The sequence below is a fragment of the Echinops telfairi genome, unplaced genomic scaffold (assembly GCF_000313985.2).
Source record: "Echinops telfairi isolate 266 unplaced genomic scaffold, ASM31398v2 ScPeMD7_7457;HRSCAF=8495, whole genome shotgun sequence".
NCBI classification, from domain to species: Eukaryota; Metazoa; Chordata; class Mammalia; order Afrosoricida; family Tenrecidae; genus Echinops; species Echinops telfairi.
In genome coordinates this window covers 15677779-15698233 of record NW_022111357.1, presented here as the reverse complement: position 1 = coordinate 15698233, position 20455 = coordinate 15677779, and the positions used below count along the sequence as shown (strand labels likewise).

The 20455-nt window shown below is 51.5% G+C and overlaps 1 protein-coding gene across 3 annotated transcripts in view; it reads left to right on the top strand.

The window, feature by feature from the left end:
• Positions 1–20455, top strand: part of PTPRU (protein tyrosine phosphatase receptor type U) — a 67740-nt gene that overhangs the window by 37353 nt on the left and 9932 nt on the right. For 2 of the 3 annotated variants that reach the window (XM_045298823.1, XM_045298825.1), the window contains 8 exons: positions 708–865; positions 12100–12290; positions 12998–13073; positions 13484–13560; positions 15102–15119; positions 19026–19062; positions 19610–19707; positions 19799–19915. In XM_045298823.1, the coding sequence (XP_045154758.1) occupies positions 708–865; positions 12100–12290; positions 12998–13073; positions 13484–13560; positions 15102–15119; positions 19026–19062; positions 19610–19707; positions 19799–19915 (772 nt within the window). The remainder of the gene's footprint in view (positions 1–707; positions 866–12099; positions 12291–12997; positions 13074–13483; positions 13561–15101; positions 15120–19025; positions 19063–19609; positions 19708–19798; positions 19916–20455) is intronic. The other variant, XM_045298824.1, reaches the window with a different exon arrangement.

Sequence of the window (20455 nt, the reverse complement as noted above, 5' to 3'; positions counted from 1 at the left end):
TCCTTCCCTCTCAGCCTGCGTAGACCCCTCCCTGTCTCTCCTCATTGCACCCTGGCTCCCTCTTTGTCCCAGTTTCTCCTCTTCCTCCTCAGCACCCACCCAGTCCTTAGCTTCTCTCCCCACTCCTGGCTCCTGCCTTCTCCCCCCACCTGCCTTGTCTCCTACCCTACTGATGGCCAGGATCTCCCCAGGTCTGCCCTCCTCCTGCAGCTGTGGGTGCCGAGCTGACAGGCGGCTCTCTGGTCTCCAGCCTTCTTTATGATTGGCTGTGAGGGCTTCTCTCACCCCATCACAGGTGCCACTACGATCCCCTTTGCCTGTCATTTGGCCCCTTGTTCCCTAGAGCTGAGTCCTTTGGCTCCCTGCGCCCCGGGGTTCTCTCTCACTGTTTTCCATATTCCTCCAGAGTCACAAACTGCCCTCCTACCTTATCAAGCTGGGCCTGGATGCAAGGGAGTCAGGAGCCTGGGGCCACTGCTGCCCTACCCCGTGCTCTCTGCCCAGGTCCCAGGCAGGGGCCCTCCTGGCCTCTCCAGGGGTAGCATCTCCCTGGGTCTGGTTGGCAGGATGGAGGCAGAGCTGCCTGGTCATCCAGGGATGTTTCTAGAATAGCTGCCTGCCACTAGACAGCCGACTTCCAGGCCTCCCACCCACTGGGCACTGTCTCACCCGGTTCAGCCCCTGGGTCTCCCACCCCCCTTCTGCAGGAAGCCAGTGAACATGACCAAGGCCACGGTCAACTACCGCCAGGAGAAGACCCACATGATGAGCGCGGTGGACCGGAGCTTCACCGACCAGAGCACCCTGCAGGAGGACGAGCGGCTGGGCCTCTCCTTCATGGACGCCCACGGCTACAGCCCCCGGGGTGAGCCCCCTGCCCCGCCCTCCCTCAGACCCCTGAACAACACCTGTCCCCTCCAGGACCCTCCCCACTGCAGGTGAGCTCTGCAAACCCCTTACCCAAAAGGTGAGCCTTCATTAAGCTCCTGCTGGGAACCAGTGCTGGCACTGTAGTGGGAAGACGCAGCCTCATGGCTGTACGGAAGGGCCTGCAGGGCCCTCTACTCAAGTGAACAGTGGAAGGTGATAAAAGTGCTCTGAGGACAGGACGGAGGGGCCTCGGGAGAGAGTGCTGCTGTGTGAGCAGAGGGGATCTGCTGTGTGACAGGCGGGAGAGCCAGGGCCTAATAGCAGTCTCCGACCTGGGCTTGTGCTCAGCTCACCGTGTAAGTTCTGTTTTTATAGGTAAAATGAAGATAAAGCTCACCTGTGCCCCTCGTGTGCCGAGTGGACTGAATGAGAGGATGTGTGGAAGCTAGCTGGTGCTGGGCCTGGCCTATAGGAAGAGTTTCGGAGCTCTGGTGGCACCGTGGGTTAAGCATTGGGCTGCTAGTTGCAAGGTCAGCAGAGTTAGCCTTGGAAACCCACACGTCCTATTCGAGTCACTATGAGTCAGAACGGCCCCCACGGCAGGGCTTTGGTTTTTGGTTGGTAGTGAATTGGAGTTGCTGTGGTGATTGGGCGTTAGGAGCTTAGGCTCCCTCTCATAAACGAGGGCTTCAAAAAGTTTGTGGAAAAATTCCATCCTCTCTCCATTCCATTTTTCCATGAGTTTTGGAAGCCCCTTGCTCATTTAGTGTTGACCCCTGTACAGAAAGGAATCCGTGATGCTTGATGACAGTGTGTGGCATCATAGCAGAGGAACCCCAGCGAGCCCCCCTGATGGCTGAGAACGTGATCTGGCCCGTGCTCTTTATGTCCCCCTCTTGCTTCTGAGATTTGTGGTGATCACTTTCTTGCATTTTAGGGGCTAGTTTTACCAGATGTGCCTGAATCCCCCGAACTGTGCATTCGATGGTTTTTGCTCATGCTGGCGTTTTGTAAAAATGATTTCAGAAAAGGAAAATAGATTGTGTTTTTCAGATTGTTTCATCCAATTTCCAGTCTTTGCCCACATGGCCCACTTATTTTCCTTGGTGTATTCTATTTTATGCAGCGATCACAATTTATTTATCCATTTGGCCTTCACAACTACTCACTCCATGTGTTTCTAGCTCACTGGCGGGCCATCGCGAGGCATCTGTGAGTGTTTTTATGAGCCTCCACAGGCACCTGTATGGGAGATTCTTTAAGGCGAATTTCTGGATTGTGGAGTGTGAGCCTGCTCAGTTTGACAAGACAGAGCCAGATTGTCTTGCAAAGTGGCGTATCCTCCTGGCAGCAGTGTGTGAGCCTCTCCGGTGTTTTGCATCCAGATCAGCATTTGCCAGTCGTCTTAACTTTTGCCGGACAAGTTTGTATAAAATGGTGATTTTCTATGGTCTTCGTTTGAATTTCTCTGATTACTAATGCGGTTGAGCTTATCTTCAGCTCATTATTGGCCCTTCAGGTTTCTTCCCCCACCCCCTCCATGAAATGCCTGTTTGTGTCTCTTGGTTCATTTTCTGTTGGCTTCTTAGTGATTTGTAGGAGTTCTTTATATATTTAGGATAATAATCATTTGTTGGCTTGTGAGTTGCAAATTCTTCTCCCAGTTTGTGGTTCATCCTTGCTCATCCTATTTGTAGTGTGTTTTAGGTGAATGGGAGGTTTTAATTTTAATTTAGTAAAATGCATCCATCTTTTCCTTTGTGATTTCTGTGTATTGGGTTTTCTGAAAGAATTTCCTTCTGATCTAAGGTCAGAGAGTACTTTTTACTCTCCCCACCCCTTAAAATTTTAGTGCTTTGCATTTTACTTTAAGTCTTTATTCATCTGGAGTTGAATTGTGTATGTGGTGTGAATAAGAGAGTGTTTTTTTCTCCACATGTGTGTAACCAACTACACCAGCATCTGATTGGCAGTGCCACTTCTATGCATGAGCATGTTTCCATGTATATGGGCTTGTTTCTGTGGCTCTGTTGTCTTCTGTTAGTGAGTCTGGTGCCCCTGTGCCAATGCCACACTGTTTAATCATGATGGTGAGCTACGTCTGATAGCAGATGCATCAGGCAGACCCTCCCAGTTTTGTTCTTTGCCAAGGATATCTGGGCTATTTTTGTCCTCATTCTCTTAGAAACTTTAGAACCCACTTGTCAAGTCCTTGGGAAAACTTTGTTGGAATTTTGATTGGATTTGTATTAAATCTGTAGATCAATTTGGGAAGAACTGACATCTTGTGAAATTGCCTTTCTACCCATGAATATATAACCCCATTTATTTAGGTTCTTAATGTCTTTCAATAATCTTCCCTGTGAAATTTTACACACCTTTTGTTGGATAAGTTCCTAGCATCCTTATAGTTTGATTGCTATTATAAATGGTATACTTTAAAAAAATTTCATTTTCTAACTATTGCTGGTTGATCTTACATCTGTCTCTTTGATGCAGTTTCTTATTCTTTCTAATATGTCTCTAGAATCGTTCTGATTTTTCTGAGTACGTTTAAAGGATCTTCAAATGCCGACAGCTCTGTTTCTTCTCTCCCTGGTCTTTCGACATCGCCCTGGCTGAGACCTCCAGTAGGAGGCCCCGTAGAAGCGGTGACAGTAGGAAGGCCTGTCTTCTTTTCCGGGTTTTAAATGCTTCTAACATTTAATTGCTGAGAATGAAGCTTGCTCAGTTTTGGTGTAGAAAGAAAATTGCCTTCTGGTTTTAGTTTGCTAAGAGGTTTTATTTTAAATGGGTATTGGACTTATCAAATGTTTTCTTGCATTTGTTACGATGGTCATATGTAAAAACATTAATCTATTGGTAAAATGAGTGTTAAATATTCGAACAACCACACATACCTTGGATGAATCCAATTTGGTCTTGATGTATTATATGCACACACACACACAGACACACACAGACACACAGACACACACAGACAGACAGACACACACACTTATATTGTTGGAGTCCCGATACTTGTAATATTGTTCAAGATCCTTAAAGTTGTGTTCCCGAATGAGGTTAGCCTGTAATTAATCTTTATTGTCTGAATTCTGGTACCAGTATTGTAATAGTCTCATCTTGGCTTGCTGACACACAATAACAACAGCAGCAGCAGCTACATCATCATCAGATGAATGCTTTTTCCTTATCTTGGAGGATTGGACTGATAGCCTCCTTGAAAGGTTGTTACTGGGAAGGGTAAAACAAGATTGCTTCATTGTCTTTATAGAAAAAAGTTAAACTTCCAAGTCAATTTATTTAAAGATACAAGGGACTCTTTACACTTTCTATTTCTTTTTAAGTCACTTATTTTTAAGTCAGTTATGCTGTCTAGAAATATGTGTTTCATCTACTATTAAAATGGGCACATACTTATTCACCATTTTCTCTTTATAATTGCATTCATTCTTCCCCACAGACCTTCATGGTAGGTATCCTCAACCCCTAATCTGATAGAACCGAGCGTCAGAGAAGTCACGTCCCTTATCCAGATTGTATGACCAGAAGATGGCCAAGCTAGGCTTTGAATGTAGGTCTTTCCGAATGGTAAATGGCCATTTCTACTGTACTGCACTGGGCCTTGAGGACTGGGCAGGATTTGGCCAGGCAGAGTGGGAAAGAAGGGGCCTTCCTGGGTGAAGACAGCACGTGCAAATGCATGGAGATTGACAAGTGAGGATAACAGAGAGAGGTCTGATTGGGCAACATCCTCAAGTCGGTATTGAAGAGAATGGGAGATGAGGGGAGTGAGGGCGCATGTCTTGTTGCTGAATCCTGTTGAGAGATCGCAAACCCGGGCTTTGCTTCCACGGAACCCAGCTAGTTGGAGAGACAGGACTGATCCCTGAATTCAGGAGTAGGCTAAGCACCATTTAGATGATGGAGACAAACGCTGCTAGAGTCTTGAGAATATGCGCCTTTTGGTAGGGGTAGTCCAGCTGAGATGATAGGACTGGGCTGGTGGTGGCGATGGGGACCAGACACAGCATGGCAAATGAATGAGGGCAGAGAAACTTAAGGTGTGTTTAGGAGCTGGAACTGAGTCTTAGCACTTTCTACCTGTTTCTGTTCCCATCAGCCACTGGTCCATCCTTTACCTCTTTCTTTTCTTTTCCAAGCAGTGGTGGCCATATATATATATATATATTTGTGTGTGTGTGTGTGTGTGTGTGTGTATAGATCAGAAAGCTGTGTTGCTTTTGTTGCAGTCTAAATAAGCAAGTTTTATATAGGGAATTATCGTATTGGGTAAGAAGTAGGAGGCTGAGGTGAAGAAGCCAGCTGGGATGCTCCCGACCTGTTGGGATGTGCCCCATTGTCTCTGAATCCTTGCCTATGAGAGCTCACAGCCTTGTGTGGCCTGATGCACCCGGAGGTTTCCATCCCTATGGGTGCTCGTTGGTTCTGGCCAAATGGCTTGTCAAGTAAGCGCCAGGTTTTTCATCTTTATAAGTTCTCTTTTATCAGTCAGAGGGAACGGAGAAAGCTGGGTAGACACTAGGGCTCCAGAATCGAATGGGCCAGGGTTTGAATCTTAGTCCTGACATGTATTTGCTGTGTGGCTTTGAGCAAATAAATGAACCCTTCTGCACCCTTTCCTCCTTTATATCAATGGATACTATTCCTCCTTTATATCAATGGATACTATTCCTCCTTTATATCAATGGATACTAATTGTTTCTTTTTCCGATAGGGTAGCCTAAAGATTAAAGAATTTAAGAATTGTCAAGCACATGCAAGTGCTCACTCTGTTAGCTAGTCTGTTTCTTTAGGAAAGCTGCTTCCTAATTGAAGACAGCGGAAGAGAGCCGAGTGCTGTGGGATGACGTAGCTGTGGTATATCTTTATCGGAAAGTGGGTAGGGATCAGAGAAAGTGCTCATCTCTGAGGAAGGTCTGAGGAGCCTCATTTTTAGATGAAGAAACAGAGACCCTGACTTGTGCCGGGATTTGAATCCAAGTCTCTGACTCTAAACCCAGTATTATTTTCTCGGGGTCTCTCTAGAGCTCTATAGACATCAGCTATTTAGTGGTTACCCCTGAAAGGTGCTCTACAATCATACTGCACTGTGGAGCGCCTTGGGAAACGTGAGCGCTGGTCCTCTCCCCTCTCCCCCTCTTAGCAAGCCATGGGCAAGCTGATTCGTGTGTGTGTGTGTGTGTGTGTGTGTGTGTTAAATTCCATGGGAGAAACCATGGGCAGGAAGAGGAGGGGCCTGTCTTCCCTGGGTACAGGAAATGGAGGGTCCTCTTGGAAACATTATTATTCACTGTCTGCCCCCTTCCGGTGGCTATTTGTGGAACATTGTCTGTTCTTGGACTCAGGTTGTGAGCTGCTGGATTTGGCTCTGCCTTCCCGGTTGGTCGGTACCCCAGGTAGGATTTTGTTTGTTTGTTCTTAGCCATTGCAAGCTGATTCTGTGCTTGGGGTAAACGGCTTGGTTTCCCACTACCTTTACTACCTGTTGTCTTCACCCAGAGACTGTCTCAGCATTGTTTCGACAAAGCACCAGGAGCGCTCTCTCTTGTCAGTTTCCACTTTTTGAGCCCTTCTTATGAATTCAAGCAGCGCTGGGATGTGAACTAAAGTTTGTCTGATCCCAGCAGCTCTCTCTTAGTCTCCACATTCCACTGTGTTCCCCTGGGGATGTTCCATGAAACAAACAAAAAAAGCAGGTCAGGGTGAAAGACATGTGTGAAGGGTTACTGTTTCCACTCATCTCTTAGAGCCTTGAAAGGCACATTAACATGTCAGAAGCCCGGAGAGGTCCTACTGGGAAGAACCCCATATCTTTAGAATTTCCCAAATGCATTTAAGATGTGGGACTCCTCTGCCTCTTCTTATTCCTGATGGAAAACCACTTGATCACCATGAAGAACGACTCTCCTCTGGAACATGCTGTCAACCACAAGTTAGGCAACTCCCTTCTCTTGGCCCATCCATGAACTAAGGACTTGGGGCATCTAGCCGTGCTCATGTACCTGCTACTATTCTTGCCCTCTACTTGTAGGAATCTGGGTAGAACACACGGAGTCAGTATTTGTAGACACTGTACCATTAGGACGCTCAGGATTGTGATTCCCCCAAAGAAGAGGAACAAATAGGGTGAATGCCTTGCCTGCCTTGCCTTTCTAGCAGGAAGCAATGCTCTAAGTGTAGCCCAGGGAAGGTGGAACCCAAGCTGAGCTTGGCAACTTACGGTATTTGAAGAGACAGAGATTAGAGTTTAGGGAAACTTAGGTACCCAGTATTTGCAGGTGGAACATTGGAAACGAAGGAGCTAGCCAGAGACAGGTGCCTTGGTCCACACGGGGGTCCTTTGACTCTCTGAGTACAAACGGTGTATGCATCAAGTGAGACTCCATGAAGCCAGGCAAAGACAAGCCATCTGTGAAAGAAAAGCTATCAGGGAGCTTCTCCCCAGAGGCTGGGAGATACTGGAATTCTGACTTGCAGAGTCGAGAAACTTCATTGACTATCTGGGACAATTCAGAGCAGGGTCATATCTTAATAGTACAGCTATATTGTCTTTAGATTAAGGCTACTTGAGACTCACCTTGTTTGGTAGAGAGCCAGGAGAATGAGAGAAGCCATCGAGCGACAATGGACTGAAACATACCAGAGATCATGGAAACGGTGCCGGACTGGAGCATGAGAAATTTCTCTTAGAAGGATCAGCACCATGCTGGTCCCTATGAGGCAGAGGTTGAAGATGTCCCCATGACCCCAACTTTTCTAAGCTGCGTGCCACTCCATCTACGCTAACATCAGTGACTTCTCCTTGCCCTCAGTCCCTCCCTCGGATCTCAGGTTCTATACCTTGGTGCAGTGTCTCATAGAACTCAGAAGCCATCAAGGAAATAGCTCAAGTCCCAGATCTGTGGGGCAGGTGTCAGTCTTGAGGCCTCTCCCAACTCATGTGATTTCAGGGGCTGACAAGTTGACAGGTCTGATGATGAGTTGCTAGCTCATTAGGCTGTGGAAGTTTGGGGGATCGGCTTAGATGATACACTGTTGGCTCAAGTCCCAAGAACCAGTGTTCTGATGATGCAGGATCCAGAGCAGGAGAGTGCTTTACCAGAGCATTCATTTATTGCATGCATCCCAGGCCTTCGAGGAAACGCTCCTGAGTTGAGCAAAGAGACACAAGGGTGTGCTGGGTGGTGACTGGGGTTATGAGGGACTCGAGATGCACCCCACCCTAACCCGGCCTTATGAACACAATGGACAACTCGCCCCCAAGTGGGATCATAACCATAGCAGGGGGGCTTAGATCTGCAGCATATCACCAAGTGGAGGACCATGGCTAAAGGCCCCATTGAGGAATTCAGTGTACTGCAACTGGATCTTTTGTTCTGTTGTCATGACTTGGGGCCCACAGCAACGAACGAACAACAACAACAACAGATTCACCCTGAAAAGAGCTACCAAAAGACGCCAAAGGACCAACTGATCTTTAGGTAACTTAAAAAGATTGAAATTATACAAATTCTGTTTTCTAGTCCCAACAGAATTAATTATATTAGACATAAAAAATGAAACGATATTAAGAATATCCCCAGATATCTGGAAATTAAGCAACTTGTGAATCCAAGGGTAAATCACAGGAACAAAAAAAAATTTTTTTTTTAAGATCAATTTATTGGGGCTCATACAATTCATCACAATACATAGATCAATTGTGTAAAGCACATCTATACATTTGTTGCCCTCATCATTTCCAAAATTTGCTTGCCTCTTGGGTTCCCGGAATCAGCTCATTTTCCTTTTCCCCCCCTCCCCCTCCCGGAACAAAATATTTTAACCGGAATGGTCATGAAAACGCGCCGTATCGGCAACTTGAGAAGGACAGGTAGACATTGCCTGGAGGAAACTTTGAACTTTGATTGTTGCATCAGAAAAAGAGGTTCATAACAGTGACCACAGACGTCATCACATGAAAAGGAGCAAATGATTGGAAGAAAGAACATCGTGAATCTGAGAGCAGAAGTCAGTGAACTGAAAAATGGACAAACGGTAGAGAAAACGCAAAGCAACCAAAACTCATTCTTGAAAAAGATAGCACAGCTGATACATTCTAAGCAAGAAGAATTAGAGAAGAGGAAGAATGAATTTTTAATCTTCGGAATGAAGAGAGGATATCACTGTCATCCTACGGATGTTAAAGGGATGATAAAGAAATGTCTTGAACAATTTTATGTTAATAAGTTTCACAACTTAGGTGAAATTGTCAAATTCCTCAAGAGACACTATTTCGTATGTGTTATCTACATAAGGCTTGTACTTGGAAGGTATAAAGAACACTCACAGCTCAATAATAATAAGATCACCCAATTTTAAAATGAGAAAGGGTTTGAGCAAACACTTTACAAAACAAGGTGTATCAAGGATCAATAAGCACACAAAAGGATGCTTAAGATCTAATCTGGAAGACACGGATTCAAGCCATCATGTGTTTGCACCCAAATGTGTATAAAAAGGCTGTGTTGGTGAAGAGGAGGAACCAGGGAAGCTGCCATACCTTGTTAGTGGAAGTCCACGCACACTATGGAACACAGTCTGCAAATTTCTTGTAAATTTAAACATGTACTTATTCTATGACCCAGCAATTCCACTCCTAGTCATTCACCAGGACAAATGAAAGCATGCATCTATGCAAAGACGTGTATGTGAATGTTCATGGCGGCATTATTTACCCTAGCCCGAATGCTCATCAACAGCAGACTGGATGAGCACATTGCAATCTATTCAGACACTACAATACTAATCAGTGTACTTAGAGTACAAACTACTGATATACCTATATAGTAACACGAGTGACTCCCAGAAACACGCTGCCCTCAAGAATTGGCACAAGGCAGTGCATATTGTGCGATTCCATTTACATGGAATTCTAGAGAAGGCAAACCACATCTAACAACAGAAAGTAGACCAGAATGGAAACTGACTGCAGATGCACAAGAGGAGACATTTTAGAATGACAGATATTCCCTACCTTGGTTGTTGGTTATTATGGTATGGAACTTCCTGTATGGCAATTTCACATGCATATCCATTTATATAAATGATGCCTCAATCAGAGTAGATTACTTGATTAAGGGATTGAGCTAGTTGGGGTCAGACTTCCTTTCCACATTAATTGTCTCATCTCAGCCTGTGATGGGTCATCTCATCAGTCTGGGAAACTGTACATAACGGAATTCTTTCTGCCAGAAAGCCCCATTCCGGGCCACCTATGGGTGAACATTCCCCAGCTAAATTTTAGCATTGTCAGGTAGGTCTGGCCTGTTTTAAAAACACCTTGTAGGCCCGTTATTCAATGAATACGCTTGACTTTATCTAAGCGGTGGTATTTGGGGGTAGTGGCGGTGTAGGCGTTGTGACCACTCTTCAGGCACATGTCCTTAGGAAGAGTGACCCACGGACCGTGAGGACAGAACTCTCTAGGTGACAAGATGCTGTTCAAAAAGTTGCCCCATTTAATCTATTCTTCAGGTCTTTGAAGATGGTTGCGCTTTGTGATTCACCTGCCGGAGGGAGCCCAGCTCAGGTCCCGGCCTGGAGTGTGTTTGCATTTTGCAGAGTTCCGGGGGGAGTCTGCTGTGGTGATGAAACATTCAGTCTGTCAGGTAGCCATTGAGCAGGGGTTCTAGGCCATACCCTGGGCGGAGGAGCCCGGTGGTATCGTGGGTCCCGAGTTGAGCCGCTAACGGCAAAATAGCAGTTTGAATCCACCAGCCACTCGTGGGAGAGAGGTGAGACTGCGGCTCCCTTAAAGATGTGCAGTCTCAGAAAGCCAAAGGGGCGGTTCTGCTCTGCCCGGCGGGGTCACGGTGAGGGTCCTTGTGAAGCTCGATGGCTTGGGGTTTGGTTTGGACTGGGGCTGGGCTAGAGCCTTGAGCTGGGCAGGTGCTATTCTTCTCTTTATAGACTTTTCAGATCAAGGGTAAGACAAATGATGGATAGATTGCTATAAAGGGGGTGTTGGGATGCTCTAGGAGCCAGGGACACAAAGGCACTAAGGAAGTGCCTCCCCCCTCCCAATCCCCTGTCCCCAGTGAGAGTCATTTCAGAGGAGACCTGAAGGATGAGGAGGGGCTTCACCTCATCTAGACAAAAAAGCGGAGGAGAGGTGTGAGGCGGGGGGCAGCATGTGTGAAGGCACACTGGGCTCCCCCTAGTCCTTGCCACGTGGACTGTCTGAGAAGCATTGGGGAAATGCCTGCAGGGCGAGGCTTGAGAAAGCTTCTTGCCGCCGCCGCACCCTGGACCCAAACACTCAGCCTCCCTCCAGCTCAGAGGAGAGCTGCTCCTTAGGGTCTCCCAGGCTGCAGGCCTTCCTGTGACAGACTACTGCAGCTGTCTCCTGGGAAGTGGCTGGTGGGTTTGAATGGTTGATCTCGAGGTTGACGAAGCTCAGTGCTTAGCCCGCCGCACCACCAGAGTGCCTTTCACACCCAGCAGGTGGGGGACATGAGGGTTAACAAGTGCGTTGGTTACATGTCAGGGCCTGTGGGATTACCAGGACCTGACCTTGGGGCCAGGTAGAGAGGGAATGTCCTTGAGATGCTGACCCAAAGAGCCAGAGCACAGGGAAGTGTATCATTTTCCAGAGGAGTGGGGAGTGGGGGGTGGGCTGGGAACTTCTGGACCTGGCTGAGGGCTCAGCACAGGCTGACAGTGGAAAGGCTTGCTCGGGAGAAACACCTTATTCAGGCGTGGCACCTTAGTCTGCGGAGGGGGTGGCAGCAGCAGCAACTAATTTCAGGGTTTGCTTGTCTTTGACTAGAACTAATTACTGGGTTTTCAGTGTTCCAGAAGGTTCCCTGGAGATGGAGAGCAAGGACAGACTGTCTGTGGCTCTGCTGAGTGCTGCCCGCCTGCTGGCAGTGTGGCGAAGCCTGGCAGGGATGGTGCCTGGGTTGGGAGCAGTGGGGTGGACCAAGGGTGTCACTGGGTCACAGCTAATAAGGGGTCCCGGGATCTGTCCCGGTCATTTTCCAGGTGGGAAGGCTGGCAGGCAGAGGGGAGGGGACTTGCCCAGGTCCCACCCGGCGGACGGACCTCCCCGAGCTCCTTGGATCCAGTGACCAGCCCCCCGCCCAGGCAGTCCCTCAGGGCTCGCAGGCTGTAGCCTGTGTGTCAGGAGCCCCTTCTCTGAAGCCCCTTCTCTGACTGCAGGAGACCAGCGCAGCGGTGGGGTGACCGAGGCCAGCAGCCTCCTGGGGGGCTCGCCGCGGCGGCCGTGCGGCCGGAAGGGCTCCCCCTACCACACGGGGCAGCTGCACCCGGCAGTGCGTGTGGCCGACCTGCTGCAGCACATCAACCAGATGAAGACGGCGGAGGGCTACGGCTTCAAGCAGGAGTACGAGGTGCACAGCCCCTCCTGGCACACTGCGCGGGGCCCCACCTGGCGGCTCCTCACTCTGGATCCTGACTCTGGCCACCTCAACTGCGGCTATCCCCCAGCTCCACCTCCTTAACTCTTGGTCACCTTGACCCCACCCTTCATCTCAATCCCAGACTGGCCTCCATTCCCATTCGCATCCTTATCCTGATTTGAACTCTGACCTGGAATCTCAGCTCCATCCCCACCTGAGCGCCGAGCATGACCCTTGTGCCATCCTCATCTGAGTCTGACCACCACTGACCCTGATGTTTAACCTGCCCCACCTGATGGAGAGCCTGACCCTGATCCTGAATCCTGCTCGAATGCAGACTCCAATCCTGCTCCACTTCCAGCTGGGCTCTGGCATGACCCTTGATCCTAATCTGACTCTGACTCTACCCTGACCTTTACATTCTTCCCAGCCCAAATCTGGACTTACCCATTCCCTTCCTCACGTGGTTTTAAACCTGACCTCTGGCTCATAGAGGGGAATGCAGACTGACCCATTCCCCACCCTTGGCTTGGAACCTGGCCCCTGGCTCATGAGAGGTATGCGGTGAATTTATCGCAAGCCCCTAGCTTTGGTGCTGAGCCTTGGCATGGCCCACTCCTCCAGCCCACACTGAAGGGATGGGACCCCATGAGGAGGGGTCCTCTTCCTCCACTGACGACCACGGTCCCATCTGGCAGAGCTTCTTTGATGGCTGGGATGCTACGAAGAAGAAAGAAAAGGTCAAGGGTGGACGGCAGGAGCCCATGCCTGCCTGTAAGTCCTGGGAAGGGCCCGGGGGCCCAGGTATTCCCAATGGGAAGAGGGGGGTGCAGCCTCAGTAAGCCAGTAAATTGGGGGCATTATTTTGTGCCAAGCCCCATGTGAATGTGTTCCTCTCAGTAACCCTTCAAGGTGCAGAGTATTATAACCTCCATTGTACAGCAGAGGAAACACCAAAGTCACACAGCGGATACGTGCCTGACCAGCATACAACCTCGATCCCATTTGCTCACACAACACCGGCGCTCTATCCCCCTGCTTGGCCTGCTTCCGCTGGTGCCCAGGGCCTCTGGGACCCCAGCTTCCCTGGCCCTGGCCTCCAGGAAGCCTTCCAGATGGCCCCACTTTCTGGGTTCCCCAGATTAGCCCTGCCTACTCCCATGGCCACCTGCTTGTGTCTGCAGATGACCGGCACCGTGTGAAGCTCCACCCGATGCTGGGAGACCCCAACGCCGACTACATCAACGCCAACTATATAGACGTGAGTGCCACCCCTGCCATTTCTGCTGCCACTGGCCACCCTGTGAGCTCCTGGGGTGCGTGGGATGCTGTCCTGCTCTGCTCATTCCCAGCTCACTGTCCAGGCAACCTGCCGGGGGCTACATGGGGCTCAGTGGGCTGCATCCTCAGCCTCCCTGCTCACCTCCTCCAGCCAGTGCCGGGGAGCTCGAGGAGGGGGAGGACAGAAGTGGGTCCGAGCCATCAGGGAAGGCTTCCCTCAGGCTGGATTGGCCCAGGTAGACATGGGACTTCAGGGAGACAGAAAGCAGGGGAGAGGAAGACAGGCCAGACTAGAGGTGAGGAAGGAGCCCCTTTGGGCGAGCAGCGGGGAGGCTGGAGGAGTTCCATGGCACCCCGTGAGGCTGAGGAGTAGTAGGCGGGGCCTGGAGTGTGAAGGTTTGGAATAGCAGCCTCGAGGTGAGATTTCCCCAAGGGGCTCCTGTGTTTTGATCATGATCAGATTGGTCCCTTAATCATGATTCCTGTTGGTTAATTATTAATAACAATTCCTGTTTGTTAAGCATGTACTAGGTGCTAAGCACTTTATACTCACCATCTCATTGTATGTAATTTCTCCAACCCTTCGAGGTAGCTAGTATCATGACCCGACTTTTCATACGAGAAGACGGGCTCAGAGAGGTGGAGCTACTTGGGCTGGATCACACAGTTAGTGCGTGGTGAAGAGAGGACTCACACCTCACTGATCTGTGTCTCCAAAGCTGGGCTGTCCTGCCATCCACTGAAGGCCCACTAATGAACCTGGCTGGCCCAGGGGAAGGCCGGAGGCCTGGGCTTAAGGGTCAGGCTCCCCGACCCTCTCTAGAAACCACATTTGGGAACAATTCATCACCTCTATTTGGAGCACCCATTATTTGCCAGGCATCGTGCTGGGCACTGGGGGTTCAGAAGTAGGCAACACAGACACGGCCCCTTCGTCCCTAGAACTTGTGTGTTCTAGTGGGGCGCTAGCTAACCATATACACAGATAAGATGGGCAAACACAGGCCCCAAAGGAGGGATGGCTTTCCCGATGCCAAGCCCGGGTTAGTCATGGTAGGCTGTGGGTGACTGGAGAGGGGAGGAGGGCCCCCGGGCAGGGAGCAGTGTCCACCAAGGCCTGATGGGGAGCAGGAGGAAAAGGCATGTATCTGCAGCGGGCTTAGTCGGGACTCGAGGTCAGCTCTCCTCTCCCTCTTCTTCTCCTCCTGGGGGCTAGACATGCTACCCTGGATTTCCCAGCATTCCTTGCCTTCTCCCACCCCTCCCATCCTCTCCTTTGGCCGAGGTGTGGGCCAGGCCTGGAAGACAGAGGCCTCCCCTCAGTCTTGTCAAGGTGCTCTCTCGAGGTCTCCTTGGCCCTGGCCACTCCCAGTACTGCGCCCTGCCCGCTCGCCCGTCTTGCTCTGTTCCCCTTCGCCCGTCACCCATTCTGGCCGCTCCTGTGCTCCATCCCCCTCCATCTGCCTCTGGCCTAATATCTGTCTCTTTTGCTTTGTACTGTTCCTCACTGGAATCATTAAGATTCGGATAAACCGAGAAGTAAGTATCTCTCTGCCCTCCTCCTCCTCCCGTCCGTCTGTACCTCAGACTCTCTCACAGTCTTTGGCTGTCTCTCTCTCGGTCCCTGTCCTCCCTCCCCTCCATTCGTGTGCCCAACACCGACTGTCCACTTCAGCAGCCTGGCCAGGGACCACCCAGGGCTGAAGACTCAACAGGATCCTAGTTAGAAGCCACCCTTCCTGTCCTCCACTGCCTTGAGACAGGGCAGCAGGGCCGGGGGTGGGGGGTGGGGCTGGGGCTTTCCCCATTCTACATCAGCCCTGCCACCAGCTTCGGTCACCTCCAGAGCTCCGGGAGGGCCCTCATTAGCCACACTTTTTACAGGGCTCTGGGAAGGGTTGGGTCATAGCGGAGAGTGCCTAGCTGGTCCTGACTTTACTGCTCAGAGATCAGGGTCTTTGTGGAAACAAAGCCAGCCTTGGGTCAGTCCCCCTAAAGTTAGGTTCCCTGTGGCTCAAAATGCTTTCTGACCAGTTTACTTGAAATGCAACCTTAATCACTTTGCCCTCAATTTGGCCATAATTTGAACTTACGGGGGTTTAGTCTAGTATTCTATTCTTTTTTTTCTTTTGGTAATGTGCCATCTCTTTGGCCTTTTAAAGACGCCCTGGTGGCTCTGTCCAGTAAGTTTTGGACTGCTAACGATAAGGTTGGTGGTTCAAAGCCACTAGCCACTCCTTCAGAGAAAAATGAGGCTGGCTGCCCCGGTAGAGATGTACAGCCTTGGAAACTCTATGTAGGGTTGCAATGAGTCAGAATTGACTCACTCACAATGGGTTTGGATATTTTTTGTTTTGTTTTCATTCTTTTTATGAATTTTCCATATAAAAAATATCTTAATTCCTAAGTATTGTTTAATTCTTAAGTATTCTTTCCCTAACATTTGATGGCTGAAAGATTTTTGCCCTTGTTTTGGGTGCTTTCTCTATTTTAAGGCCATCTCCATTGCTTTTGGAAACCTGATGACAAAAATGTGTGCTCGTTATAACTCTGAGACAGCACGGAGCTGCCCTGAGCACAGCGACAGGTCCCTAGGGACCCACACTGTCAGCGATGACCAGTGATCCGTGGGCTATGAACTCCCTGACCCCCCACCCCCCCACCTGCCCCGAGTGTGCGCCAACAGCGAGCTTGTAAAGTTCTCCAATCAAAAGAGAATTTGAGCTCAGGAAACACAGGGGACACCCCCAGCCTTCCTGCCCATCAGAGATGGCGAAGACAACTCCCCAGGCTGCTGACCACCCCGTTCCCATAGCACAGCTCTCACATGCGCAAGCCCCACTCCTCTGGTGTGGTGTCCGACTCTTACTCCCCTGGGAGACTGGCTTCTGAGTTCTTCGATGCCACTTGGCAAGTGTCCCTGGTTGAGCTTCAGCCGTGTCCCTGACACTTGAGATCTACTGTGGTAGGTGCCATATTTACCCCCGTTTGACAGATGGGCCAATGGAGGCTTAGCAACATTAAGTGACTTGCCCTGGCCACACGGCTCTCACTTGGCCCAGCCAGTTCTCAGACCCTGTGTTAGGTCTTGACCTTTAACTAGGTGGTTCTCTCGCTTGGGGGGCCAGCAGCATGCCCTGGCAGTTTTGCCTGCAATACAGGTGCCTGCCTCCCCCTGCTCCAGGTGCAAGCTCCTGGAATATGCTAGCAGGTAGGGGCCAGTGCCTGCTAATGCCTGTCTCCAAAGTGGGCAGGCTCGTATGATGTGGTACCTTCATTTCCAATCTGATCATTTCCTACTTTCTAATTTCCATATACTCTGTCATATAATTGGGCAGCAATACACATAGTAATTAAGAAGTTGATATCCAGCTATTGGGAGTTAACGGCTCCCAAACCTTTTATTCAAATAGGACGTTGTGATAAATTAGGTTATGGGACCACTGCACCGCAGTGTTGACAAAGAGGGAGCTATTCTCCAAGTGACCGGCAAGCAGGATTGTTGGAACCCTGCAGGAACATTCACAAGAGGGTTGAGCTTCAGACACGCTGGCTATTGGGCCCACGGATGAATTTCAGTGGCCATCCCTTCCTGAGCTACACGGATCGGTGCCTGGGTGCTGGCGCTGTGCTGGACCTGGGGCAGGCACAGTGATCTCTGGGTGCCAAGTGCGGTTCTTAGGCACCCTGGTTGAGTGGGGAAAGTCTTGTTTTCCACGCAGCAGGCCTGGGCGCAGTTGCCACTGGGTGCGCCTCGTGTCCAGTGCTGCATGGAGGCCTGCAAGCTGCTGTGATGCTGAGCAGGTTTCTGTGGAACCTCCACTCGACGGCAGACTAGGAAGAAAGGCCTGGCAACCTACTGCCGAAAATCAGCTTGTGATCTGACCTGTCACGGGGATGGCGCTGACCCGGGGAGCATTTTGCTCTGTTGCGCATGGGGTTCCCACGAGTGGGGAGGTGACACCAGGGCAGCTAGCCGCAACCACGAGCCTGCCCTCACATGTGACTGGCCCTGAAATGGGCCCTCCCCATCCTGCCCCTCTGCCTTCCTCACCTTGAAGTGGGACATGAAGCAGAGGCAATGTCTCCTCTTTTGAAGCAACTGCAGGGAGGAGTTAGGCTAGGCGTGACTGGCTCTGGGAGAGCTGAACGTTGTTTTGACCACTGTCATGGGAAGGGCACGTGGGGGCACAGCCGCGTCCGCTCCCTGCTGTCCCCAGGCTGCACAGGAAGAACAGAGGCTGTGGGAGGGCTCCAGCTGGACTGCTCACAGTTGCAGTCCCAGCTGGGAGCACAAACCAGGCCCCCCAGTCCAGCCAGACCTTTGACTCCTGGAGCCGTGTGTGCACACTGGGCGTGCAGAAGTGCTGTCTAGCACCGAGAGACACGAGGCTCCGCAGGACAGAGCAGTGACTGGCTGGGACCGGCTCCGTTTGATGTCAAGATTTGGGTTGCCCCACTCCCATAGCACCTCCCGTCCCACTCACAGGCTCTTGACATCTACACTCCTGGGGTCCTCCAGGCTACGGGCTGGCCTTTAAAGTCACAGTCATAGGAATGGCCCCAAACACTGGACACATTGCTTTTCTCCTCTCGACAGATGCAGGCAGTGCATACGTCAGTCCTCCCTGTGTTTGATAGAGGTGAAAACGGAGGCGCTAGAGAAGGGAAGGGGGGCTTGAGTTGTGAGCGTGTTGAGAACCTACACTTGAGCCAAGGGGCAGGGCCTGGTGGTCTTCTCTTGCATCAGCCCTGCAGTGCTTTATCCCCACCCTGCATTGCCTGCCTTGGTGTCCTGGGCTGCCCGCTGGGCTCTGCCCTCCCAGAGAGATGAGGTCGTGTGGGAAGACCACAGGGGTGCGTGGCACCTGGGAGGGAGCAGGGACTGGCTGGGTCCTCCTCAGCCTTTGGGCTCTGGGATGGAGGACGAAGTAGCTCTCGGACTCGCGTGGGAGACAGTGAAGGCAAAGTGCTTAATAGAGTACGGGATGTGACGTCACAGCTTCTCCAGAAAGCATTCTCTCCTGATGCTTGGCGAATCTAAAGGAGTCCCTCTGCTCATTGTTCCCAACCTGAGGCCTTCGTCTGGGCCCCACCAAGCTGTGGGGTGGGGGGTGGGGGGATGGATAGGGCAGATAGGGGGTGTTGCCCATCCTGATTGTGCCTTGGAGGCGAGAAGAGCTGACAAGACTGCATCTTGGGGTTGGGGTTGGCTGGGCCCTGGACCTTCAGTGGATAATTGTTCCCCTCTCAGCCCCAGGGGAGTCTTGTGCGCCAGCTCTACTCTGCTTCTCAGGCAGGGACTGGGAGGACCGGGTCACTCTGGTTAGGGGGTCTTGGGGATGCGGGTGGGTGGGATGCTGCTTCTGGAAGAAGCATGCTGAGGTGGGGAGTGAGGGGTGGCTGGCTCCTGGGGCCTGACCACACCCTCCTCTCCTATTCCAGGGTTACCACAGGTCAAACCACTTCATAGCCACTCAAGGTACCTCTGTGTGTGCCCACCACCCCTGTGCTGCCTGCCTTTGCCATCCGCCCTGCTTGACTCCCTGCCTGCCTGCCTGCCCATCTGTCTGTCTCTGCGTCTCTGTGTGCCCCAACTCGGGCTGGAGCTCAGCATTCGGCCTCTGCCCCTTGTGTCTCCCCAGTGCAGTCTGTCCAGCTCCTTGGTCCATCTGTCTGTCTCCCTGGTGGTGCATGCAGAGGGACTAGGCAGGTCATAGGGGTGGCTCTGCCTTGGCCTGGTGGCACTTGGACTGCCCTCTTGGAGACTTGTTCAGAGGACAGCACCTCTGGCCCTCCACCTCTGTCTCCTGGGCTCCCCTCAGGACAATTGGGGTCTCCCTACCTTGCCCTGATACTCCCCAACCCAGGGCCCTCCAGGCAGGGTTTGGGACAGGGTGGGGTGCCCAGGAAGGCCACTGCGGGGGTTCCCGAAGCTCCTGCTCTGGGCTGGCAGTGCTGGGCTGCAGGGTGTACCGGCCCTGGGTGGAGACCCTGTCTCAGGGACAAGCCCCCCTCCGTGCCCCCAGGGCCGAAGCCTGAGATGGTGTACGACTTCTGGCGCATGGTGTGGCAGGAGCGCTGTTCCAGTGTCGTCATGATCACCAAGCTGGTGGAGGTGGGCCGGGTAAGCGGGGGCACAGCGCGTGCCGTGGGGGCCTTGGCAGTGGCGGGTCGTGGTGAGCAGCCTCCTGAGGCCTGCTTGCTGCCGACTCCAGGTGAAATGCTCCCGCTACTGGCCGGAAGACTCGGACATGTATGGAGACATCACGATCACGCTGCTGAAGACAGAGACTCTTGCTGAATATGTCGTGCGCACCTTTGCCCTGGAGCGGGTGAGTCTCCGCATCACCTGCATCTCCGGAGGTGGGCAGAGAGCAACCTCCATCTCTTACATGCACGCTGCCCCAGCCCAGGTGTGAGAAGGGAGCAGGAGGGGCGAGGAGGCAGCCACGTGGTAACTGCCTGCTGGGGGACCCGTGGAGGGACGGGAAGCTGGTGCTGCCTTGGCTGACTCCTGCGTGGCTTGGTGATGGCCAAGAGGCAGTAGGGGTGATGAGGATGGAGATGGTGGCTGGCGGAGTTGGCTCCTGCTCTGTCCTGGGAAGCTCTGCAGGATCGGGGGTGGGGGTGGGGGCTGCCCATGTTGCAGCTCAGGAAGGTGAGGCTCAGCATAGCTGCATCTCTCACAACGGGCTGCCTGTGACTGGCCAGGAGTCCTGCTTTGGTTGTATCTGATCCACTCTGGAAACTCCGCTGGGGAAGAACAGTTTCTCCCCTTTCAACCAAGACCCGGAGAGTCAAAATGATCTCCCAGGGTCACACCAAAACCTCGTGGCAGGGGTGGCTATGTGTTGGGCAGTCGTGGGTCTGAC